We start from the raw sequence: 19,116 nt of genomic DNA on the forward strand, positions 1-19,116 counted from the left end.
ACAATATGCATATTTTACTAAACAATGAACAAAAATACATGGTCAAAAACAATCCTTTCAACAACACTGAATGGTAATTAATAAGCATTACAACAGGATTATAGCAGGTTTCCAGCGTCAGAGCAACCAACATTCCTTCTGCTTCCACACAACGTTTGACTCCGAGGTATTTAACATTCACCTCCAACACTTGCTGCAAGTTTTCCTCTTCCAGGAGTCATGATGTGGTTAAAAATCAAGACAAATTAAAATCAAGTTACAGACGCTACATTTCCTTTTTTATTTTCAGATACATATACTTTCAAAGAAAATCCTGAATAATATAAATTAGAGAGAAAATATCATTCAACTGAGATCTGAAACATTTGTTACATCCTTGAAATGGAAACAAAATAAACTTTTGTTGCATCATCACATAGCAAATGTTTCATTCAGCCATGGTGCATTAGTTAATGCTTCCAATGGAAAAACAAGAAGACGTCTCACACACACTGTACACACACATACACAAATTACTCAAATTCATTATTCAAAATCTGAGCAGGAAGGGCAGAAACACTATGAAGAGCAGACAGTTGTGCGAATGTGCTCCCATCGTGCCGCCACTGCCGTCCTGAACTGCTCTCGGTCCTGAGAGGGAGAAAGATTGCAAAACTTTACAGTGTGGTAGAAATACAGCCTTATGGCTCTGTGGAAGCCAGAGCCATAAGGTTCTCCTGGGTATGGAGTACCTCATGGCTCTAGCCTGGGTCCTACCTTGTTTTCAATCAAGCTTTCATTGAACTTAGGGCACTTATTAAATTTAGTGATTTGTGCATGTATCTTTAAAAGAGTTGAATTCCAAAAGCATGAATATGGATGAATGAATCAACCCCAGTACAATATTTTATGTATCAATATATCTATGGTGTATCATGTAATCTAGGCACACTCTTGCAATGACTGCACTGTAGAACTGTGAACAAATAATAATACTAAATACTAACTAGAAAAGCACTCAGAGAGAGCAGACCTCCTCCAAGCAGCTCGTTCCCCTACTATTTGGATTTACACCGTCACCAAGGCGATCTGGATCATCATCAAAAGGTTCTAGATTGTTCTTGGCATCTTTATACACCAACCATGAAAAGTTAAAAGTTTCCGTGACCTTTATTATTTAATGCACCAGCAGTGCCTTATTAGCATGTGTCACAACGTCATAGTATAAATCTCCACTCGAGTCTAATTCTAATAAACAATTTTATGATGCGAAAAACAACAGCTAGAGTGTCTATTTTCATCTCGCTCTTTTCAGGGATGAGGTAAGTTCTGACTAAATGAATCGCATTGTGTGAAGATTGAGGCTGCATTTGAACTTGGAAGCTTGCAACACAATGACTAACTCATTTCCCCTGGATTTCCATGGCTTCACCACAGTTTCCTTTTGGGGCAACTATCCAATTACTCTGCCACAGAGAATTATCCCTAATCCTGCATATGGCTAATTAGAATAATGGTGTTCACTCCAGACACAATCAAAGCTATGAATACAATTGTGTTAATGGAACGGGTTTACTCACAAGGACATATTCGAAAATGAGATGTTTGTCTCTGCAAGATCATCACAACCACCAAGGAGGTTGTTTTTGCTGCTGTTTCTCTGTCTGTTAGCAAGATAATCCAAAAGGTTACTGATGGATCTTTGTGAAATTTTCAGTAAATTTTGGAAATGTATACACAATTACGTTTCGGTGATTGCAGTAAATGGAGCTTCAAAATGTGTTTCTCAATATCTCGGCTGATTACTGACTGATGTTTATGGAATTTGGGGTTCAGCCTACTGTGCATTTAATATTAGAGACAGATATTTCTAACAAACGGAATTTGTTGTTCAAAAGCTCTAGATCTATAAATCCAGAAGAAACCTCCATTACTGTAAGTGATGCTTTTAGTGAATAACTTCTAAACTAATAATGATATCAATGTGAATCCAATTGCTAAAGGTTTGCTTTCATGGATATGGAATCTCAATAAATGTCGGACAATCATTTCAGCTGTAAATCACAATGTAGAGGGACCGAGGTGCTTGGCGGAGCTCTTAGCTCTCCGAGTTCACAGGACTACGGGAATGTGAGCAGGAATGTCTACAGGTACAATACTTATACTGTAAACTTAAGGATACTTACAATGGAATGGCAAACAGAGGCGGTTAATGTTGCAAATGAGAAAGATGAAATATGGTCAATGAACCAGGCTGTGATGGCCATTTTCACAAAGTTCTACGTGCCATTTGTTTAGAATTTAACAAATTTAACTTGTCAAGAAGAGACTCATGAAGACAACAGTGTCATTGCAATATTGCAGTAATATTTTGACACAGTCACAAGAGCCAGAAATTATATATTTGTCTTTTCAAGTTACGAGAGATGAACTTCCAGTTTGTGAAAATGGCAATATCTTCACGCGCCAGCATGCAGTTAATACTTTCGATCCGTGACGGTTGCAGTGCATGCTGGTGCACAATACTAACCTTGCAATAGTGTTGAGCTAGTGGATTCAATTACCACTACAGCAGAGGGGGGGGGGGGGGGGATGAACAGAGGGACACATCGGAAACGGAAGAGTAACACATGACTGACAATGCTTGTGAAGCACATAAAGAGTAGGCTGCTAAATGGACTTGAACATTGTGGTCGCACAGTTGCATACTTGAACGTTCAAAGTGATGATAATCCCATTTATCAAAGTACAGATAAGTGTCAAAGACAATTTCAGAGCTGAGAGACTTCAGGCTAAAACAAGAGTTTAAAGGTAAATAATGTCATAATGTCGGGACGTCCCGTCATTTTATTTTAAATATTCGGATTTAATATTTCCTGTTGGACTAGTGCAAGTTCAAAGGAGAAAAAGTATTTTATTTATTACTTGACTGTTGAAGCTACGCCACAGAAGTCATCAGTTTGAGTTAAATGTTGAGATGAATAAAATAAAAAATAAGGGACATCCTGGATCCATTTCTCCACTCTTCTTATTTTTTTAAAATATATTATAGAAGTATCGGATCTGGACTCGGTATCGGTTCAAAAATCAAATGACTTGGAGGCAAAAAGACCTGATCAGGAAATCCCTATCATTATGTACTCTCACATATCATATATTTATATCAAGAGATATTCTTTTTCCTCATACATCAAAAAAAATATTCAATATAAATATTATTTTTTTCTGAGCATCGCAGTTTCATTTGTGTTCATTCTAAGATAAATGGCAAAGTATCCAAAGCAGTATTGCTAAATATCTTTCTTTCTGCCGCACATGTGGCGAGCCAGCAGGGAGTAAGATGGAAAAGCCAGAGAAGAAATGCAATTCTTATGCTCCACAGACCCAAAACCACAGGAGTCTGACAACTTTCAGATTTAATAGGGCACCATTGTGGAACCCGACATCCACTCGTATTTATTCAATAATTGCGTGAACAAACAAGCAGAAGCCTCAGATATAGAAACTGCATAGAAGCAGACGTGATTTCTCTTAACATTCAGATGATAATTACTTTCATTGAAGCATAGATTAAGGAGATGCCCCACAGCCATGCGACCTTTGAACTACAAAAATGAGACCAAACAACTCTTCCGATTCAAGTGCAGTTTTTTTTTCGTTTTTAAATGCATCTATCTTCATTTCAGATTACAAGTTTGAAATCTAGGTTATAAAGGTTACCTGGTATGTGCTCCACGGCAAACCTAGCATGAGATCATTTTCAGGTAACCTTTACTATGTTATTTCAAATAATATAATTTCTACTGCTAGAAAATGCATCAGATCGGTTACGATGAGGACTCAGGTCATCTCATCAGAACAGTTCTCTGACTAAACGCAGGGTTGTTAATCTTACTTTTATTATACTAAAATGCAATAAATGCATTAACTCACCATATAGAAGGAAACTTGTGTTTGAGCTTCCGAGTTTGTTGGTGGAAACGCAAGTGTAGTTGCCATAATCTCCATCAGACACATTAAAAAATGTCATCTTGGAAAGCGACCCAGTATTCACAATCTCTATGCCATCAAAGTCATTGAAGATCCTGGATGGAAGAGACAGATACGAAATATAAGGCAAAAAGGAATTCATTCATGAATTAAGACATTTTACATGAGCCTGGAAGACTTGTACCAGATCCATAAAAAAAAGTCAGCACGTGCAAACATGCAATTTATTTCCCCATTTAGCTAAAGAGGAATTGTAAAAGCTTTCACCTTCTGTCATCTTTATACCACTGAAAATCTGCCTCCGGCACTGCATCGGCTTCACACTCCAGCGCTCCCCTCTGGCCAGGAGTGACTCCGACATCTCTGCCCTCCGACACAGTCGGCGCATCTACAGGCACGAAGCGGCACATCAGGAGCAAAAGGCAGCTTCAGTTTAAGATATCAGGAGGGAAAAGCTCCTCTTCAGAGGGTTCACATTCAAAGTTCTTATGAGGAATTGAACCCTTGTCAAAAAAGCTAGAGCTTTTCAGTTTGTTTCACATTTGTCAAAGAGGACACAAAGAAAAGTTCTTGTCATGTTGATTCACCCTGTCAATCAACAGGGCAATTTTTTTCTTCACGTATTTATTTATTACACAAATTACACTCACAAATAATTACTTGGGGGAAAAAAACAAAAAACATTCCACTACAGAAATTGCATTTGATTCCAGTAGATAAGCAAATGTAAATATGGGTAATAGAAAAATAATTAGTTCTTTGGAAGCATCTCGATGATGTTCAGAAAACAATTAAATCCAAGGTCAATAAATAAATGGAGTCAGAGAAATCCATTTAAAAAAATATTTTCTAAAGCTTTGTATTTATATTTTTAAAATGCATTCAGAAAGGTTATTTCTCCTTTAATTTGGGCTTTTTTGGTGTTGGTTTTTGAGGCGAGCAGCATACTCACAGTTGACGGTGACGTCTACAGTCTGAACATCTGCGTCGATGTCGTTGACCGCTGTGCATTCGTACGTTCCGGCTCTCTGTCTGGAGATCGACGGAATTTCTAGGTATTCGTCTTCTGAGACCAGATCCGCTATGAAAGTGGGAGAAAGTGAAGACGTTCAGCTAAAGTCACAAACCGACAGCTGCTGCACCGACGCAGGAAGGTTTTCATATTCAGAACTGTTAAAGTAATAACTCAACTAAAACATTTAATTTGAATTTGCTTTTGAAATGAGATGCAGTGAGCTGTATTGAATTTTTTTTTAATTTTAATTTTTTAATCAGCGGTTGGATCTTATTCATTTTTGCAGCAAACTGTTCTGGAATGACAAAATTCCCGCAGCTACATGCATGTCAAAATGAAGAAAAGTAAAAATATTGTGACATGCCCAATTCTGCCTCTTGTGTTTCCTCCATGTTTCTTTCAAGACTTAGAAAAACTTTATGTTTGCTGACATTTCTGAGGGCATTCTGACCCTCGATGATAAGTGCTTTGTTTTAGTTGTACGAGTACTATTACAACTTTGATATTCACGTTTTTCATGTTTACCTCTCGAGTCTAGTATAGGACTCAAACATTAGCACATGAACATCAATTCGACCAGACACACATAACAGACCACAACAAAACAAACGACTTCCGAGTCTCATCCCGAGATATTGGTGCAGCATGACAGTAATATAACGCAGGTAGACACGCTTTGCTGCGTTTGGACACCTGGGAAGGCTGTTAGGGAGAGGAATCTGAGCATGCACTGATGGAGAGTATCAGGAGGATTCATACTGATATGCAAGTTCCACTCTGTTCCTCTTTGACTTTGCTTTCTCTCGGAAGAGACCGCTGTGTCGATTTAAGTCCTGCTGTTTTCCTCTGAGGAGAGATAATCAAGACATGGCTGCTGGCTGACACACATTGTCAAAGTCCTCACGTTGGTTTCATGACTGGCTTCACATTCGCAGCCAAAGCAGCTGTCCTTCAGAATAAAAGAAACAACCAAGAAAGCAGCTGTCCTTCAGAATAAAGGTTCTAGATTGTTCTTGGTATCTTATACACCGTGCATGAAACTTATACACCGTGTATTTTGAACTGATTTTTGAATGTAATATTTTTTCCTGACCCCATTCTGGATCAGATCCACGATGCTCTCTGCTGTCGTGATTGGACTACTGAGTCTTTTAATTTGCTTCTACTGTCAGATTGACCACCATTCAAAAAATAAACTACAGTGCAGCCATAGAGAACATGAGTCAGGGTCTGATGTTCCTCTTTTAAATGTACTGGAAATACATGCTCTCTTGTTACGGTGCCTTGCATTGTTTGCAAAGAACAGAATTTACAAATGCACCACTCCTGATCTTTAGCACCGAGGGCAAGGTGTGTTCTTCCACACCACAGAAAGGTTGTCTTTCTAACTGATGAGCCTTTGTTAAAGAGAACCTTTGGGCTCGTGACCAAGTCGTTAGTGAAATACTGCACTTCCATCAAAGTGACATGACAGAGCATCAGTGAGGCAGGAGGAGGTGATCAGGAGAGAGAGAGAGCCAGGAACTCTCAGGAGAGTCCGGCAGAATGATTAAATACCCTTTAGGTGTCCCTGAAATGCCATCCTCAAACTCGAGGGCAACAAGAAAATGGGGCAGAAAACGGAACCAGTGAAAGTTATTTGTCTGGAGGGCAAGGGGAGTAAGTTTGGATGGAGAGAACATTTACAAAAACAAAACAGTAGATGCTTGAGGGATATTTAAGGAGTGGAAGCAAAGTTGATGCATCCAAGTGAGATGAGGGAAGGAGAAAGAACGGGCGACAGGAGCTGATTACAGACAGAACAGCAAACAACTGAAGAGGCACTGTAGATGGGGGGGGGGGGTTACCGATGCTGTCTCAACGAAAAGGTATTAAACATGAAATATCTTGATGGAAATGTGACAAACCTTCTGTTATTCAGGAAACCGGAGAGATCTTACTGGTTGAAACCAACTTGCTGCGATAAATATAGATCAAAATGAAGCCAATTCTTAAATCGGTCGTTGGCATGTGGAATCACTCTTGAAGTTCAAAGGCCTCTTTTAATGCCGCGTCCTCTTTAAAATACACAAGCAAAAAGGCTGAGCAGAGAAAGAATGATATAAATACAGTCGCAAAAGGTTCCATCGATCATCGCAACAATTTAAGACGCCTTTACTTCTGAACGTTTGCCAGGAAAGAGAATCACTTGCGACGGCACATTTTGATGGTTTGGTTTTTGAGCATAAAGATAAAAATGGTCAATTTGTATCACTTCATTTTATAAAACTAAAAAGACGACTACGCGTCTGTTACATTGTTTGAATAGTGCTTCAAAACTGCCACAGGTACATAAAGCTCATATTTTTTTACTGCACGGGTTCTACTGATACAAGTTATTTATCTATTTATCAATTCTCTATTTCAGATTTGTTTTCCGTTGTGCTTTTTCAGAGGTTTTTGGAAGAATTAATTTTATCTTTCATGTACTTCATGCTTAGGCCCATTATAAGATTTTAAAAGGAACGCCTTGACTCTTGAATTTTATTTTCATGAGCAAATTATTGGTAAAATGAAAAAAAGACACACCTCAAGGAAATGCATAATGGTTGCTAACCTGATGTGAAAATAATGCTATTCATCCTTCACCACGAAGACATTTAGCGGTGTTTATAACTTATTTATACGTCAGCGAGAAGACATGCGTTTTCAGTAAGGAATGAAACATCTCAGGAGTATGAGCAGATCTAATATTTACAGATAAGTTGTTCCGTAATTTGGGAGCAGGCAGCGCGAAAGCTCCGACCCCTCTAGTTTGGAGGCCGGGCTCTGGGACATCCAACAGCAACCCAATGACGGCCAACACGAACCATCAGCATGACCAGTTCTTTGAGCCAGCAGCAAAACATGATCAGAGCATTAGGAGTAAAACCAGGCTGCTGCCAAAATGAACACAATAAAAAACATCAACCTGAACATTTAAATTGCATCGATAAAGTATTACAGCCTGGCAGCTATTTATTTCACCATCAAAAGGGTAAAAAAGGAACCAATCTGCAACTACCAAACTCCACCAACTCCAACTTCAAATGAATCTTTCCAAGGAACCCGACTGTGGAAATCAGGGAAACTTTCATTGCTGCCAGGCCAAATTCAATCACGTCCATGTTCATTCTGACCACCTTAATGTACCGAGGCATCGCCTGGTCGCCAGCGCTGACAAACTTTGCAGTCAGGTTGTGCTGTCTTGTGGGAGATACAGAGGATCACTTTTGATCCGCCACAAGCCCCTAAAGCCATCGATTTATCAAAGGTAAGAGGAGCTGGGTCGCAGCTGCGCGAGAGCCCCGGCCCCAGCCTGAAATCATCCATCTTTATGCAGACACACGCACACACACGCGCACACACGCACACGCACACATGCACGGGATCTCTATTTATCCGGTTCGTTCTTTTTAACGCCCCGGAGTCCTTGCAATAGCTGGGCTCGCACCGAGTGGCCCCAGGCTGGACGAGCGTTCTCCTGCAGCTCGATGAGTTTGTGCAATACTCCGAGTGACAACTGTGGAGTGTAACTTTTGTCTTTTGTATTCTTACCAGGCTTAATTATCAGGCCCTGAGTCGAATGCTGGGGATGAAACTGAAAAAGTAATCAAAAAGAAATAAATTCTGCAGTTCAACACATTGAAGTGTGTGAGAGGGAGAAAAACAACAACAACAGACAGAAAAACTATTGGATCACTGATGTCTTTGTCTCATGTGAGGAAAATCAACATTAGAGCGTCTCGAGTTAAAGCGCATATATTTACATTTTCACCCTATATCCAATTTAACGATGACAGACACCACTGCATTTTTCTTTGGTCTGTCCCCCCCCTAAAAAAAAAACAGAGCTGATAAATAAACATAAAGCAGCAGACATTGCATAAAGTTAATTCATGAATAATGCTAATATAACGTTGCACAGAGACCTGGATTTTATAGTGGTTTAGCCAGATGATTAACTAACAGGGATAAAAGTATAAATTCACTGCTAACTTGTCCATCCCAGATCTCTGTCCCCATACACACAATAGGGATTAGAACACTGAGGACAAATGAAAGATGTTGTACCTGGGAAGACCCCTTTACATCAGAAATGAATTTCACAGAGGAGACCTGCCCAAAGCAGCAGCCATACAAAATAAATTATATAAATATCTGTCATCAAATGCTGCAGACGGAGGAATAAACCAAAGACATGATGAGAAGTCCGGCATCATGAGATACAAGCAACAAGAAAGGGGAGAGGGAGAATGCATCAGAGGCGTGATCCCGGATGCAACGATGAAGCACTCATGAATAAATCAAGAAGATGCCCCGCCCACCAGTGTGGATCTGCTAAGAACAGCAACTCAGGCAGCCCGAGACAGAAGATGATGATGAGGAAGTCTCCCATGCGACACATCATTGGAGGACATCGTACTGGTGGCCGGAGACATATTTAAAAGGTCACGGAGAAACTCTCTATTTTCACCTACCAATAAATGTTGTGTGAGGTATGTGATGCTAAAGAAAATACTGATTCTGAATTTGCGTATTCTTTAATAGTCCCGATATAATTAGAAATACTCTTGATGACTTTGTGTAAAATGAACTCTTCCTAGGTTCCTGCATAAACACAGATGAAAGCACCGATATAAAGATAACGCGGTACACAGATATGTCTTCAGTGAGGAATAATGATGTAGACAAAACAACAAACCTGATTTTGGACATTTGCCATGAGATACTTGCATATGCACAGTAAAGCCACGTAATGTTAATGTTCCACACATTAATCTGCCATTCAAAGTCCCTCCAAAACATTTACAGCAATTCTATTAACCGACTTAAGTAGTCCAATAACAACAGGGTCAGTGTATATTCCTGTGGACAATTACATTGCAATCATGATTGGGGAAACAGGTAATGATGGGAAATACGTGCAGCAAGGAATCCACCAGTCAAAGTCAATGATGGGGTGATAAACAGAGAGGGACGAGGGGAAGAGAGAGAGGAGAGAGAGGCAACTAGAAGGGGGAACTAAATGATGAGGCACAGGAAATGAAATGCTTAATTGGAGAGCGTGGCTCTAACACAAAGCTGCTGCTGTAGCTGATGCAAACAAGTTACCTGAAGAGGAGATGAGTTTCCACGTGACCGTTGGCTCGGGCTTACCGCTGGCCTGGCACATCAGCGTTAAGTTGGAGCCTTCATTTATTACGCTATCCTTTGACATGCTGATGATTTTTGGTGGTACTGTAAAAAAAGAACAAAAAACATTTGATGAAGGAGAAAGAGAAATATAGAAGATGGTCATGCTTCTGTGTAAAAGCATTTATGGTCTCGTGTTATTAAAGTCTGTCCGAAGAGTTAAGAAGAGGCTGTTAAGGAATAATGTTGTGGCAGATTGAGAGTCAAAGGCATTGACAACGGATGAAGGAAAATAGAGCATATAATCATTTCCAAGCTAAAAAAAAAAAGCAACATCTTGTTCTCAACATTCATGTTGTAAATAGAAATAGCCTTTATTGTCATTATATGTCCATCATACAATGACATTGGGAAAACATGGTATCCTTGTGTGTAATCCTGAAATCTGATCCCAGTAATCTGTCAGAATTTATGCAATCTTAACAATTATAGATCTTTCACTCATTTATATCTGTGTACAGCAGGGTTTTTTTTTTTTTTTTTTTTTAACTCATTCTGCATTGAATGCTCCATTAGCTGTTTTCTCTCTCTCCACACTTTTTGCAGACACTGTAGGCTCAATTTCTCCACATCTACAACAATTGGCTAAATGAATATATTGAATGTGAATCGCGTTTGGGAGTGCGTGCATTTTGTCAGGAGTGATTTGCAAAACTTCATTTCCATTTCAAATTATTCCATCCTCAATGTAAAACCTGTCGCCTCCTGGGAACCTTTCAGGTGAACGCTGTACTGCTCAAAGGCAGAGCAGAGTAAGCGATGCAGCTAGTCCCTCTGAGGAAATATTTGCAGTCCTGTTTTGCCATTCTGCTGCCGCGGAATGTGAAGAATCATTCATGAGATGATGTGATGCGTCGAGGCAGACTGAGTCGGTTACATTCGGAAAACATACAAAGAGTGTCAGTCCATTTCTCGTGTGAGACGACTCCCTTTTCTCTCCTGGCAAAGGCAGCTTTGTGTCTTATGATGAATAATTTAAGGACTTCACCAGAGAAACTGTTGTTGAATGTAAATTACACAAACATGCAAAAAGAGAAAGTTAGTTAGGGTCTAAAATTCACTCTCAATGGTTTATTTATGTTCTGGTTGATTCCCATTTGAAGAGATCCTCTGTCGACTGGTAGATCTGTCTATCCTCCTGACAATGTGGTGATGTTTATCCCCATAAAGGGATTCTAAATGAAAAGAGGTTCTCTCAAATACTAAAGGGCTCAAAATACATACTAACCTTTGGATTTATACCACGTAATCCAAAGGAGGAAAGAAAAATCTCTTTCAGCCTGAATGTGTTTCTTTGCTTAGAAAGGGGACGTAGATCAAATTTTTGAATGTCCAATTTTGGATGGACAGTTGTTTTTTCCTAGTAATTTTAATTTGAGGTTTCTACAAAGAAAATGTGCAGATGCCTCGGGATTTTCCAGTTGTGCCTTTGGCTCGTCGTGTAGCGATGCAGTTACGCAGCAAGTCACTTGAATTGCCCCAAAGTCTGTCAGGAATTGTTAAAGGAAAAGGAAAAAGGGAAACAGCTGGTCTGGTGCAGTGCAGGGCCGTCACTGATTGCATCACACGATCAATTCATTCCCAAACAAGTTCGGTCAGGTTCAGCTTTATTGTCACCACCTGTACAAGTACAAGGTAGCGAAATGCAGTTATTAGACAGAATTATGCAGGTTATTGTACTTTATTATAAATAGTTCTACTTCATTCTGATAAATCCTGATTACATTACAGTAAAATTCTTACATTATTCTGATAAAGTTTGATTATTATAGCTCAAAATTCTGACTTTACTATAACATTTTGCATTCCGGATTCTGAATCGTTTTTCTCAATGGGACCCTTTACTCTCAACTCCCAGCACAATTTCCATTCAGGTCTGGAATGCTGTCAGACGCGTGTACTGTGTGAAATCAAGCGGCCATGGGTGAAGTCCTGTCTAAGTGTTTTTCAATTGACTTTGGAAATTCCCGCTCGCTCTAATGGGCCCTTTACTTTCTGCCTGAACACACAGCTACAACGCAGAGATGCAAACGGGTCACCTCGTTGTCAGTGTGGAGAGACGCCTCTGATACTATATTTAGAATGAATAACTACTTCAATGCAAAAAAATTGCTTTAACATGAAGTATGGCATTTATCTACAATGGTTTTACTTTTATTTTATAGGAGCGCATCCTTTATTTACATCACAAATCTTTGTTCGGAAATCTACTCATCTTACAAAAAAAAAGACATCGCCGCTTCTGGATTTCTCGTACATGTCTCAGGGGATCTGAAGACATATTTGATAGCTGCATGTGACCAATGATTTGTTCCTGACGCCTTACGCTCTCACCATTTTCCTGAATAAAGATGCTTTTCCCACCCCGTCTTTTATTCCTGACAGATGCGTGCAAGAAAGTTTTTGTCATTTCCATTTCAAAGCGACAACGAGACAACTCTGTTTTGACATTTGATGATCATCAGCTAAAAGCAGATGAAAAGAGTGTCACCAGTGTTGCGACTTGTTTTAGCGAGACTTGTTTGTAAGATAAAATCTCTATGAATAATTTATCAGATGTCATCTCAGTCCCCATTTACCCTTCATGAATGACAAGCGCATATCGGGAGTGTGTTAATGCTGCAGCTGCGGTGCGAGAGGCCAAGACTGTTTATGGAATAAAAGGATGGAGGATGAGTTTCAATTTATTCAGTGAAGCCTGTCAGGTTGTGAAATCCCAGATAGCTTCAGAGGTGACATTGTTAATTCGACTGCAATCAAAGTGGAGACCTGTTAATGATCATTTTGAGCTCTGAAATACATCCAGTTTAACAATAGTTACATATTACTACTACTAGTATTATGTAACAAATGTGTAAATGATTTACTTTATAGCAGAAACACATTTGTTGTAATGCAACAGGTTTATCATATTCAAAGAAACAGAATATTAAATTAGGCTGGTTTAATGTATCAGTGCTGCGCTGTATTATCGTTATGGGTGCATGAACACAGAACACACATTATTTTATAATTATCACTAATGAGTATTTGTAAGTTATGGTATTTTAAAACGTAATATACAGTATATTGATTATGTGTCACTACAGAAATGGAAACTTCAGAAACTGTTCAGGGTGTCGATCCTGTGCTGTGGAGGACCGAGACACTCCAGGTTTTCTTTCCAACCATCTCTCCAGCAGCTGATCTCACTAATGAGCTCCTTCTCTCAAATTGAAGGAGGTGTTGATAATTAAAATCACCTGCTTTAGTAACCGGCTGGAAGGAAAACCTGCAGCGTCTCGGCCCTCCACGGCACAAGTTCGACACCTTAGACTCTAAGGTGTAAATAGCTTTCGTCGCACCATTTTGATATCCAAGCAATGAAAAATGTACAAAAGGCTAAGCAAGCACGTGATACCATGCTGGATTTAAACAGTCCACATGGTGATCTGGATCATCATCGAAAGGCTCTAGATCATTCTTGGTATCACTATACACCAACCATGAAAAGCAAAAGTGGATCAGAGTTGATTTTTAAATGATCTTTGAATCCATAAGTGGGTTTTAATGTTGAAATTTAATATTTGTTCCTGACCTCATTCTGGATCAGATCCAGAAGACATTTTTCATGATAGTTCATCGAATCCCTTTATGACTGATTTTTGCTGAGCGAATTGAACGCATATTTTACCAGATATGATTTTTAAAAACGCCTCCATTGTAAGTAAATGGGAAAATCCAGATTTTTTTGTTTGTATCCAGGCGGGTACCTGGATTGCTCTCAAAATGTGTTAGGATCTAAGTTAGTCCCATCTTCAGATTTTTTTATGTCAAGATCCACCCAGCAGTTTTTCAGTATTTCTGATAACAATCAGACAAATGCTGCCAAAAACAAAACCTCCTTGGCGGAGATAATTATAGAAATGAAATTTGATGCCCTCTGGGCCCTGGCAAAGTACAGCCTATGCAAATGTTCCAGGTCAGTGATTCAATCTCCTTTCATTGTCTAAGTGTCCTTGAGGAAGACACAAAACCCCAATTTGCTGTTTAGGCAGCACCGCTCCTCAGAGATGTGTCAAGAAAAATGCAGAAATTGTATTTTGCTGTTACATCATGTCTATAATTGCATGTGACCAATAAAGTTGCTTCTTCTTCTCCTCATCCACCACTTGTCTTTTCCTGATATTGTTCAGCTCAATGGAATAGCAGTCTATGCTACATACTAGTATCTGTAAAAAGATAAATAATAATGCAGACAACGCTATAAATTGCAAAGCTGATCTACTGTTGAAGACACTGTGATGGTCATGTTGTTGTACTTGGTTAATTGCCTTTTCACTCACACCTGTTCTGTTTGTCAACCCAGGACCTACTGCGTACGGATTGGCTGCAGTCACCCCAGACACACCTGAGACGGATTTTCACAATCACCACCAACCCCCATAACCTCCGTTCCGCCCGCTTTTCCCTGTTGAACTATTGTGTGGTTTTCGTCTGGTTATGGTGTCCGTCTCGGTCTCTGTTTTGTTTGTTTGTTGTGATCAGGTTGTTCACGTGCGGCTGGATCTTATGTTCCCGTTTTCTTTGCGGCACCAGCCAGTCGCCCCTTGTTAGTAGAGCTTGCTTTTTGTTTTTTCTCTCGGCCGTGTATTTTTGTTATATAGATTACATTTGGGCTCCAGCTGGCCCTCATCCTGTGTGCAGCTCCAGGTTGTTTTTTGAATGTTGAATTTATCAGTAAAATGTAAGTCAACTGTTGCTACCGTCTTCATTCTCTACTTTCTGGGGTCCGCTCACGTTAGTCCGTGACAGGCCTATCATTTATCTAGTTACCAAGTAGCCTACACATTGGTGCTGGAAGACCACATTTAACCATAAATCAAAGGAAATTTAATAATAATTCAAGGCAGGGAACACATTCATTTTATATCTGTCATATTTGCAATAGGAAACAAGGAATTAGGAATCTGCTGAAAAACAGTTTTTTAAACCCCCCCCCCACCAAAATATCACAAAACTGCCTAAAACACAGTTTCTGTAAGGAATATGGTATTGATGAGCAAAAAAATAAAAATAACAATAAGATTATACTACTTTGCACAGGAAGACAAACCTCAATGATCCCAAAGAGGATAGCAAAAATCCTCTAAAGATGCCCCGGTGAAAGCACAGTTTACTATAGGTCACGCATGATAATGGAGAGTTTTGCTTTTCTTTTTTGATTAACAAGATCAGAAAAAAATTGTTCACATTAGATATGACAACTACACCCGTAATTAGATGATCATCCTTTCTTTCATTTTATCCATCTATACTATTGTAATTTCCTGTTTGCTCGCTGTAGCAAAACATCACTGGGTCATTTTCGGGTGCTTCAGAATGCTTCTGCAACACATTAGAGCAGGGCTTTGAAAATGTCTCTCGCCACACATTACATTGGCTCCCCATTAAACCCAGAATCCAATTTAAAATTCTTGTGATCGTTTTTAGAACTCTGCATGATAAGAAGTAATGTCGCCCTTTATCACCAGCAGCTCTCTAAGATCCTCCGACTACAGTTTATTGGATATTCAATATGGAGACCTTTAATAAGCAGCTAAAACTTTTAGTACATTTTATTTCTTCTATTTTATGGAGTATTCTAAATTGTGTTAACACTGTCTACATTTTATTGTTAAACATGTTGGGACCTGATGTACAAATGTTTATCAGTGTCTTTGGCTTGTGTTTGTGGGCCAGGACCATCATTGGGTTTATACATAGCAATGTGTCATTGAGAACAAACATAATAATGATGATTATTATTTGTGATTAAACTCTAAATGAAATTGATCACTAAATGGGCTTTGTGTTATGACGTTTATATATATTAAAGCAATTATATCAAAATGATTGTCTCATTTTGTATTCAGCCGCTTATCTGAATTACGGCTCGCGGGTTATATATATATATATGGCTGTATAAGATAATTATATAGGACTGCAATTAAGTAAAATAACTTTCCTTGGACTTCTGTGCAACGAAGTGCTGCATGTGTGTTGTTCAGCGTAGCTACGGATTGATGCAGTTCCATTGCAGATATTCATCTTCAAGGTGCTACAGACTACTGTGGGAATTCTCGACTGAGAGCCGATGCATTGTAAATAATCTATGAAGCCATCTGATTCAGACGCCGCTGTTCAACAGTAGAGGAGTCGCTGTGATTAGGCTTGCAGGAACTGGCTCCGCTCACAGGAGAGCCATCAGGGCGCTTGATCAGATACTCTACAGAGAGGGATGAGAGCCAGATCTAAATAATGAGCTCTCTTGAAAACCGAAACCCAGCTCAAATCTGCTTCAGCAGACCCGACACACCTGTACGTATAAAGGTGGTTGGAGGGATCGTGTCATCAGAGCTGCTGGTTCATTTTAGCGTCACATCAAAATAGTTTTTGTGTTTTACATACCAACAGCACAATGGTTCCAGTGATAGGATTAATAATCATGTGTACTGTATTTATATTCTTAGACATAATTGATACAGCAACCAACAATATGAATTTGTGTAAACTGTGATTGCACAGAGTTCAGATTTAGCTTCCTAAAGTGTGCGAAGACTTCACAGTGATCCATATTATAAGTGGCAATAAGAAGAAAGCAGACTTCAAATCTGAGCCGAGATGTTCTCGGTTTGTTTCCCACAAATACACATACGTGAATTTATATATATATAAATACATTAATGTAATTAACTTCTTTGTATTCAAACTGACATACTAAATATATATTTTTCTTTTTTTAAGCATTGTTTAGAGATGCTAGAATATAAGTTAACCTGCATTTGGATCTCTTTTCTTTCCACTGAACACATTCAAGAGGTCTCATAAGCAGCATTTCACACACGGATAATCTAAGTATCAAACTGGTGGAATTAAACCATCCAATTATCCTATATGTATACAGTACAGTGCACCCAACTGTGCCCTGGATCACTTTGGGGGACACACGATTTTACTCCCCTCATCGTTTTAGCCAGAGCAGTTTCACATCTGGTGTTTTCCAATTAACCTCCTCTAGCACAATGAATGAGGAACGCACTTCTCGCCCTTCTTTGGAGCAAGGCGTTTATTTCGTAATTGCTGAAATGGAGCATTGAGAGAGGAAATGAAATTAATGAAAGAGGACACGTGTCAGATTTAACTCTTTGTTCTGTGCTCTTTACGCTAATATTCCAATGGTGAGGAAGATGACACATATAGTATAATAAGTAAATGAAAACAACAAAAGGGAAGTGATCCAACCTCACTAAAATCAGCACAGTATTTGACAGAATAAAATATAGAAGAGGAGCCTATGAAAACAAACAGTAGAGGGCAGCAATGCGATATTGCAGCGTCTCGTCTTTAGCAAATAACGAAGAAGAAACATGACGTTTTATCTTTTTCAGTGATTAATACCGACCAGAAGCATGTGCTGTATAACCCACTCAGGAGTATTCACCTGCTTTGATATATGCTGACTCTAACCATTTCAAAGTAGAACACATGCTGGATCCTGCTGCAAAGGATGAACTAAATTCAAACGGAGCGATTTACCACTGAAACAGAGAGACGGACATCATACCGGTTGTGAATGTCGTTAATAAATACCAGTTTGTCATCTGGGATTTCTTTTTTTTCTTCTCTGTTGCAACAATTTAGACCTGCTAAAAATGTAGCAGAACTTCCTGACGACTACACCTTCAGCTTTTTGTTTAAGAGCATCAGTATCTGAAAACGTCAGCGATAGCAGGATAGTCAATGAAATCCTTCCCCAATTAACATCCAGCGCTTCTTTCTTCTGCAACAAAATATATATATTGTAAGACATTGCCGAAACTGATAGGGGTTGTGTTTTCATTTGCTGCTTGTATGTAGATAAAAACGAACAACAATGGCAAATGCAGTAGCAGTACTCAGTAATCAGTAGTAGTAGTAATAGTATGGTTATTACCTTGGACAAGGAGGTGCACCGAGGTGGTTCGAGGCCGGCTGCTTGTCTGGACGGCACACACATACTGGCCCTCGTCTGTCATGTCCACATTTTCAATCTGGATGGTAAATTCCTCTTGATTTAGGTACACCAGACTCACTCTGGGATCCACAGACCATTTGTCTTCTCCAGCGTACAGGATACTTGAGCGGTTTAGCCACGCGGTGTGCGTGACGACGTCCCCCTGGTCGCACCTGTGAGCACATGTTCAATGTGGAAAGTAAGGCTCTCACAGAAATGAACCAACAGTCATTTTACAAAAAACTGAAACACAATTTAGAACACGGTTGGACAAAAGGTATATGATCCAGAACTGCTGATCTAATCTACCCCGCACACTTTGCTGGTGACATTCAAAGGGGATCAGGACAACAAATCACAAATTAACCTCCCTCCTGCATTTCAAACAAAATATGCTGATTTTAGTAGTCACAAAATCCTGCCTGTTCTGTAATGCTTGCCCGTTTCCACAGAGTCGTAGATGTGCTGGATTCCACTGAGACATTACTGACAGGAAAACAGAATTGTCACTTATGAGAAATGTGCCACTGAGCGAGACGCAGGCGTTCTTCACATTGTGTTTGCGGTTAGCAAATTTCAGTTTGTCGCCTGGGATTACTTAACTTTTCATCTCAGGTTTTTTTTTTTTTCTGAAGCTACAATTTAGAACTGTAATGATGTTGTATAACTGAAAGGCTCTCGGCGCCAGTTAAACTAGCATAGCTTTTGTTCAGAGCATCAAACGCATAAACTTCAGTGGCGCTTGCTAACGCAGCACTCTAATGAACCATGCCGGTGCCCACCAATGTATGAATGTGTACATGTTTGTGACTGGGACTCCTGGCGTGTGCTGTAAAGCACGTTGAGAGTCCATATCAATCCGGTTAAGGTGTCCATACTGCCTTTAATCTCTATTTCATGAGAC

At 39.4% G+C, this 19,116-nt stretch overlaps 1 protein-coding gene across 1 annotated transcript in view; it reads right to left on the reverse strand.

Annotated features, from left to right (window-relative positions):
• Positions 1–529: 529 nt before the first annotated feature.
• The window catches only part of ntm (neurotrimin), a 43,563-nt gene continuing 24,976 nt past the window's right edge, over positions 530–19,116 (reverse strand). The window contains exons 2-8 of the mRNA XM_068759295.1: positions 18,153–18,385; positions 10,118–10,243; positions 4,922–5,050; positions 4,237–4,357; positions 3,913–4,064; positions 2,510–2,545; positions 530–630 (exon numbers count right to left, since the gene is read on the reverse strand). Coding sequence (XP_068615396.1) covers positions 530–630; positions 2,510–2,545; positions 3,913–4,064; positions 4,237–4,357; positions 4,922–5,050; positions 10,118–10,243; positions 18,153–18,385 — 898 coding nt within the window. The remainder of the gene's footprint in view (positions 631–2,509; positions 2,546–3,912; positions 4,065–4,236; positions 4,358–4,921; positions 5,051–10,117; positions 10,244–18,152; positions 18,386–19,116) is intronic.

The sequence above is a fragment of the Brachionichthys hirsutus genome, unplaced genomic scaffold, assembly GCF_040956055.1.
Source record: "Brachionichthys hirsutus isolate HB-005 unplaced genomic scaffold, CSIRO-AGI_Bhir_v1 contig_894, whole genome shotgun sequence".
Lineage (NCBI taxonomy): Eukaryota > Metazoa > Chordata > Actinopteri > Lophiiformes > Brachionichthyidae > Brachionichthys > Brachionichthys hirsutus.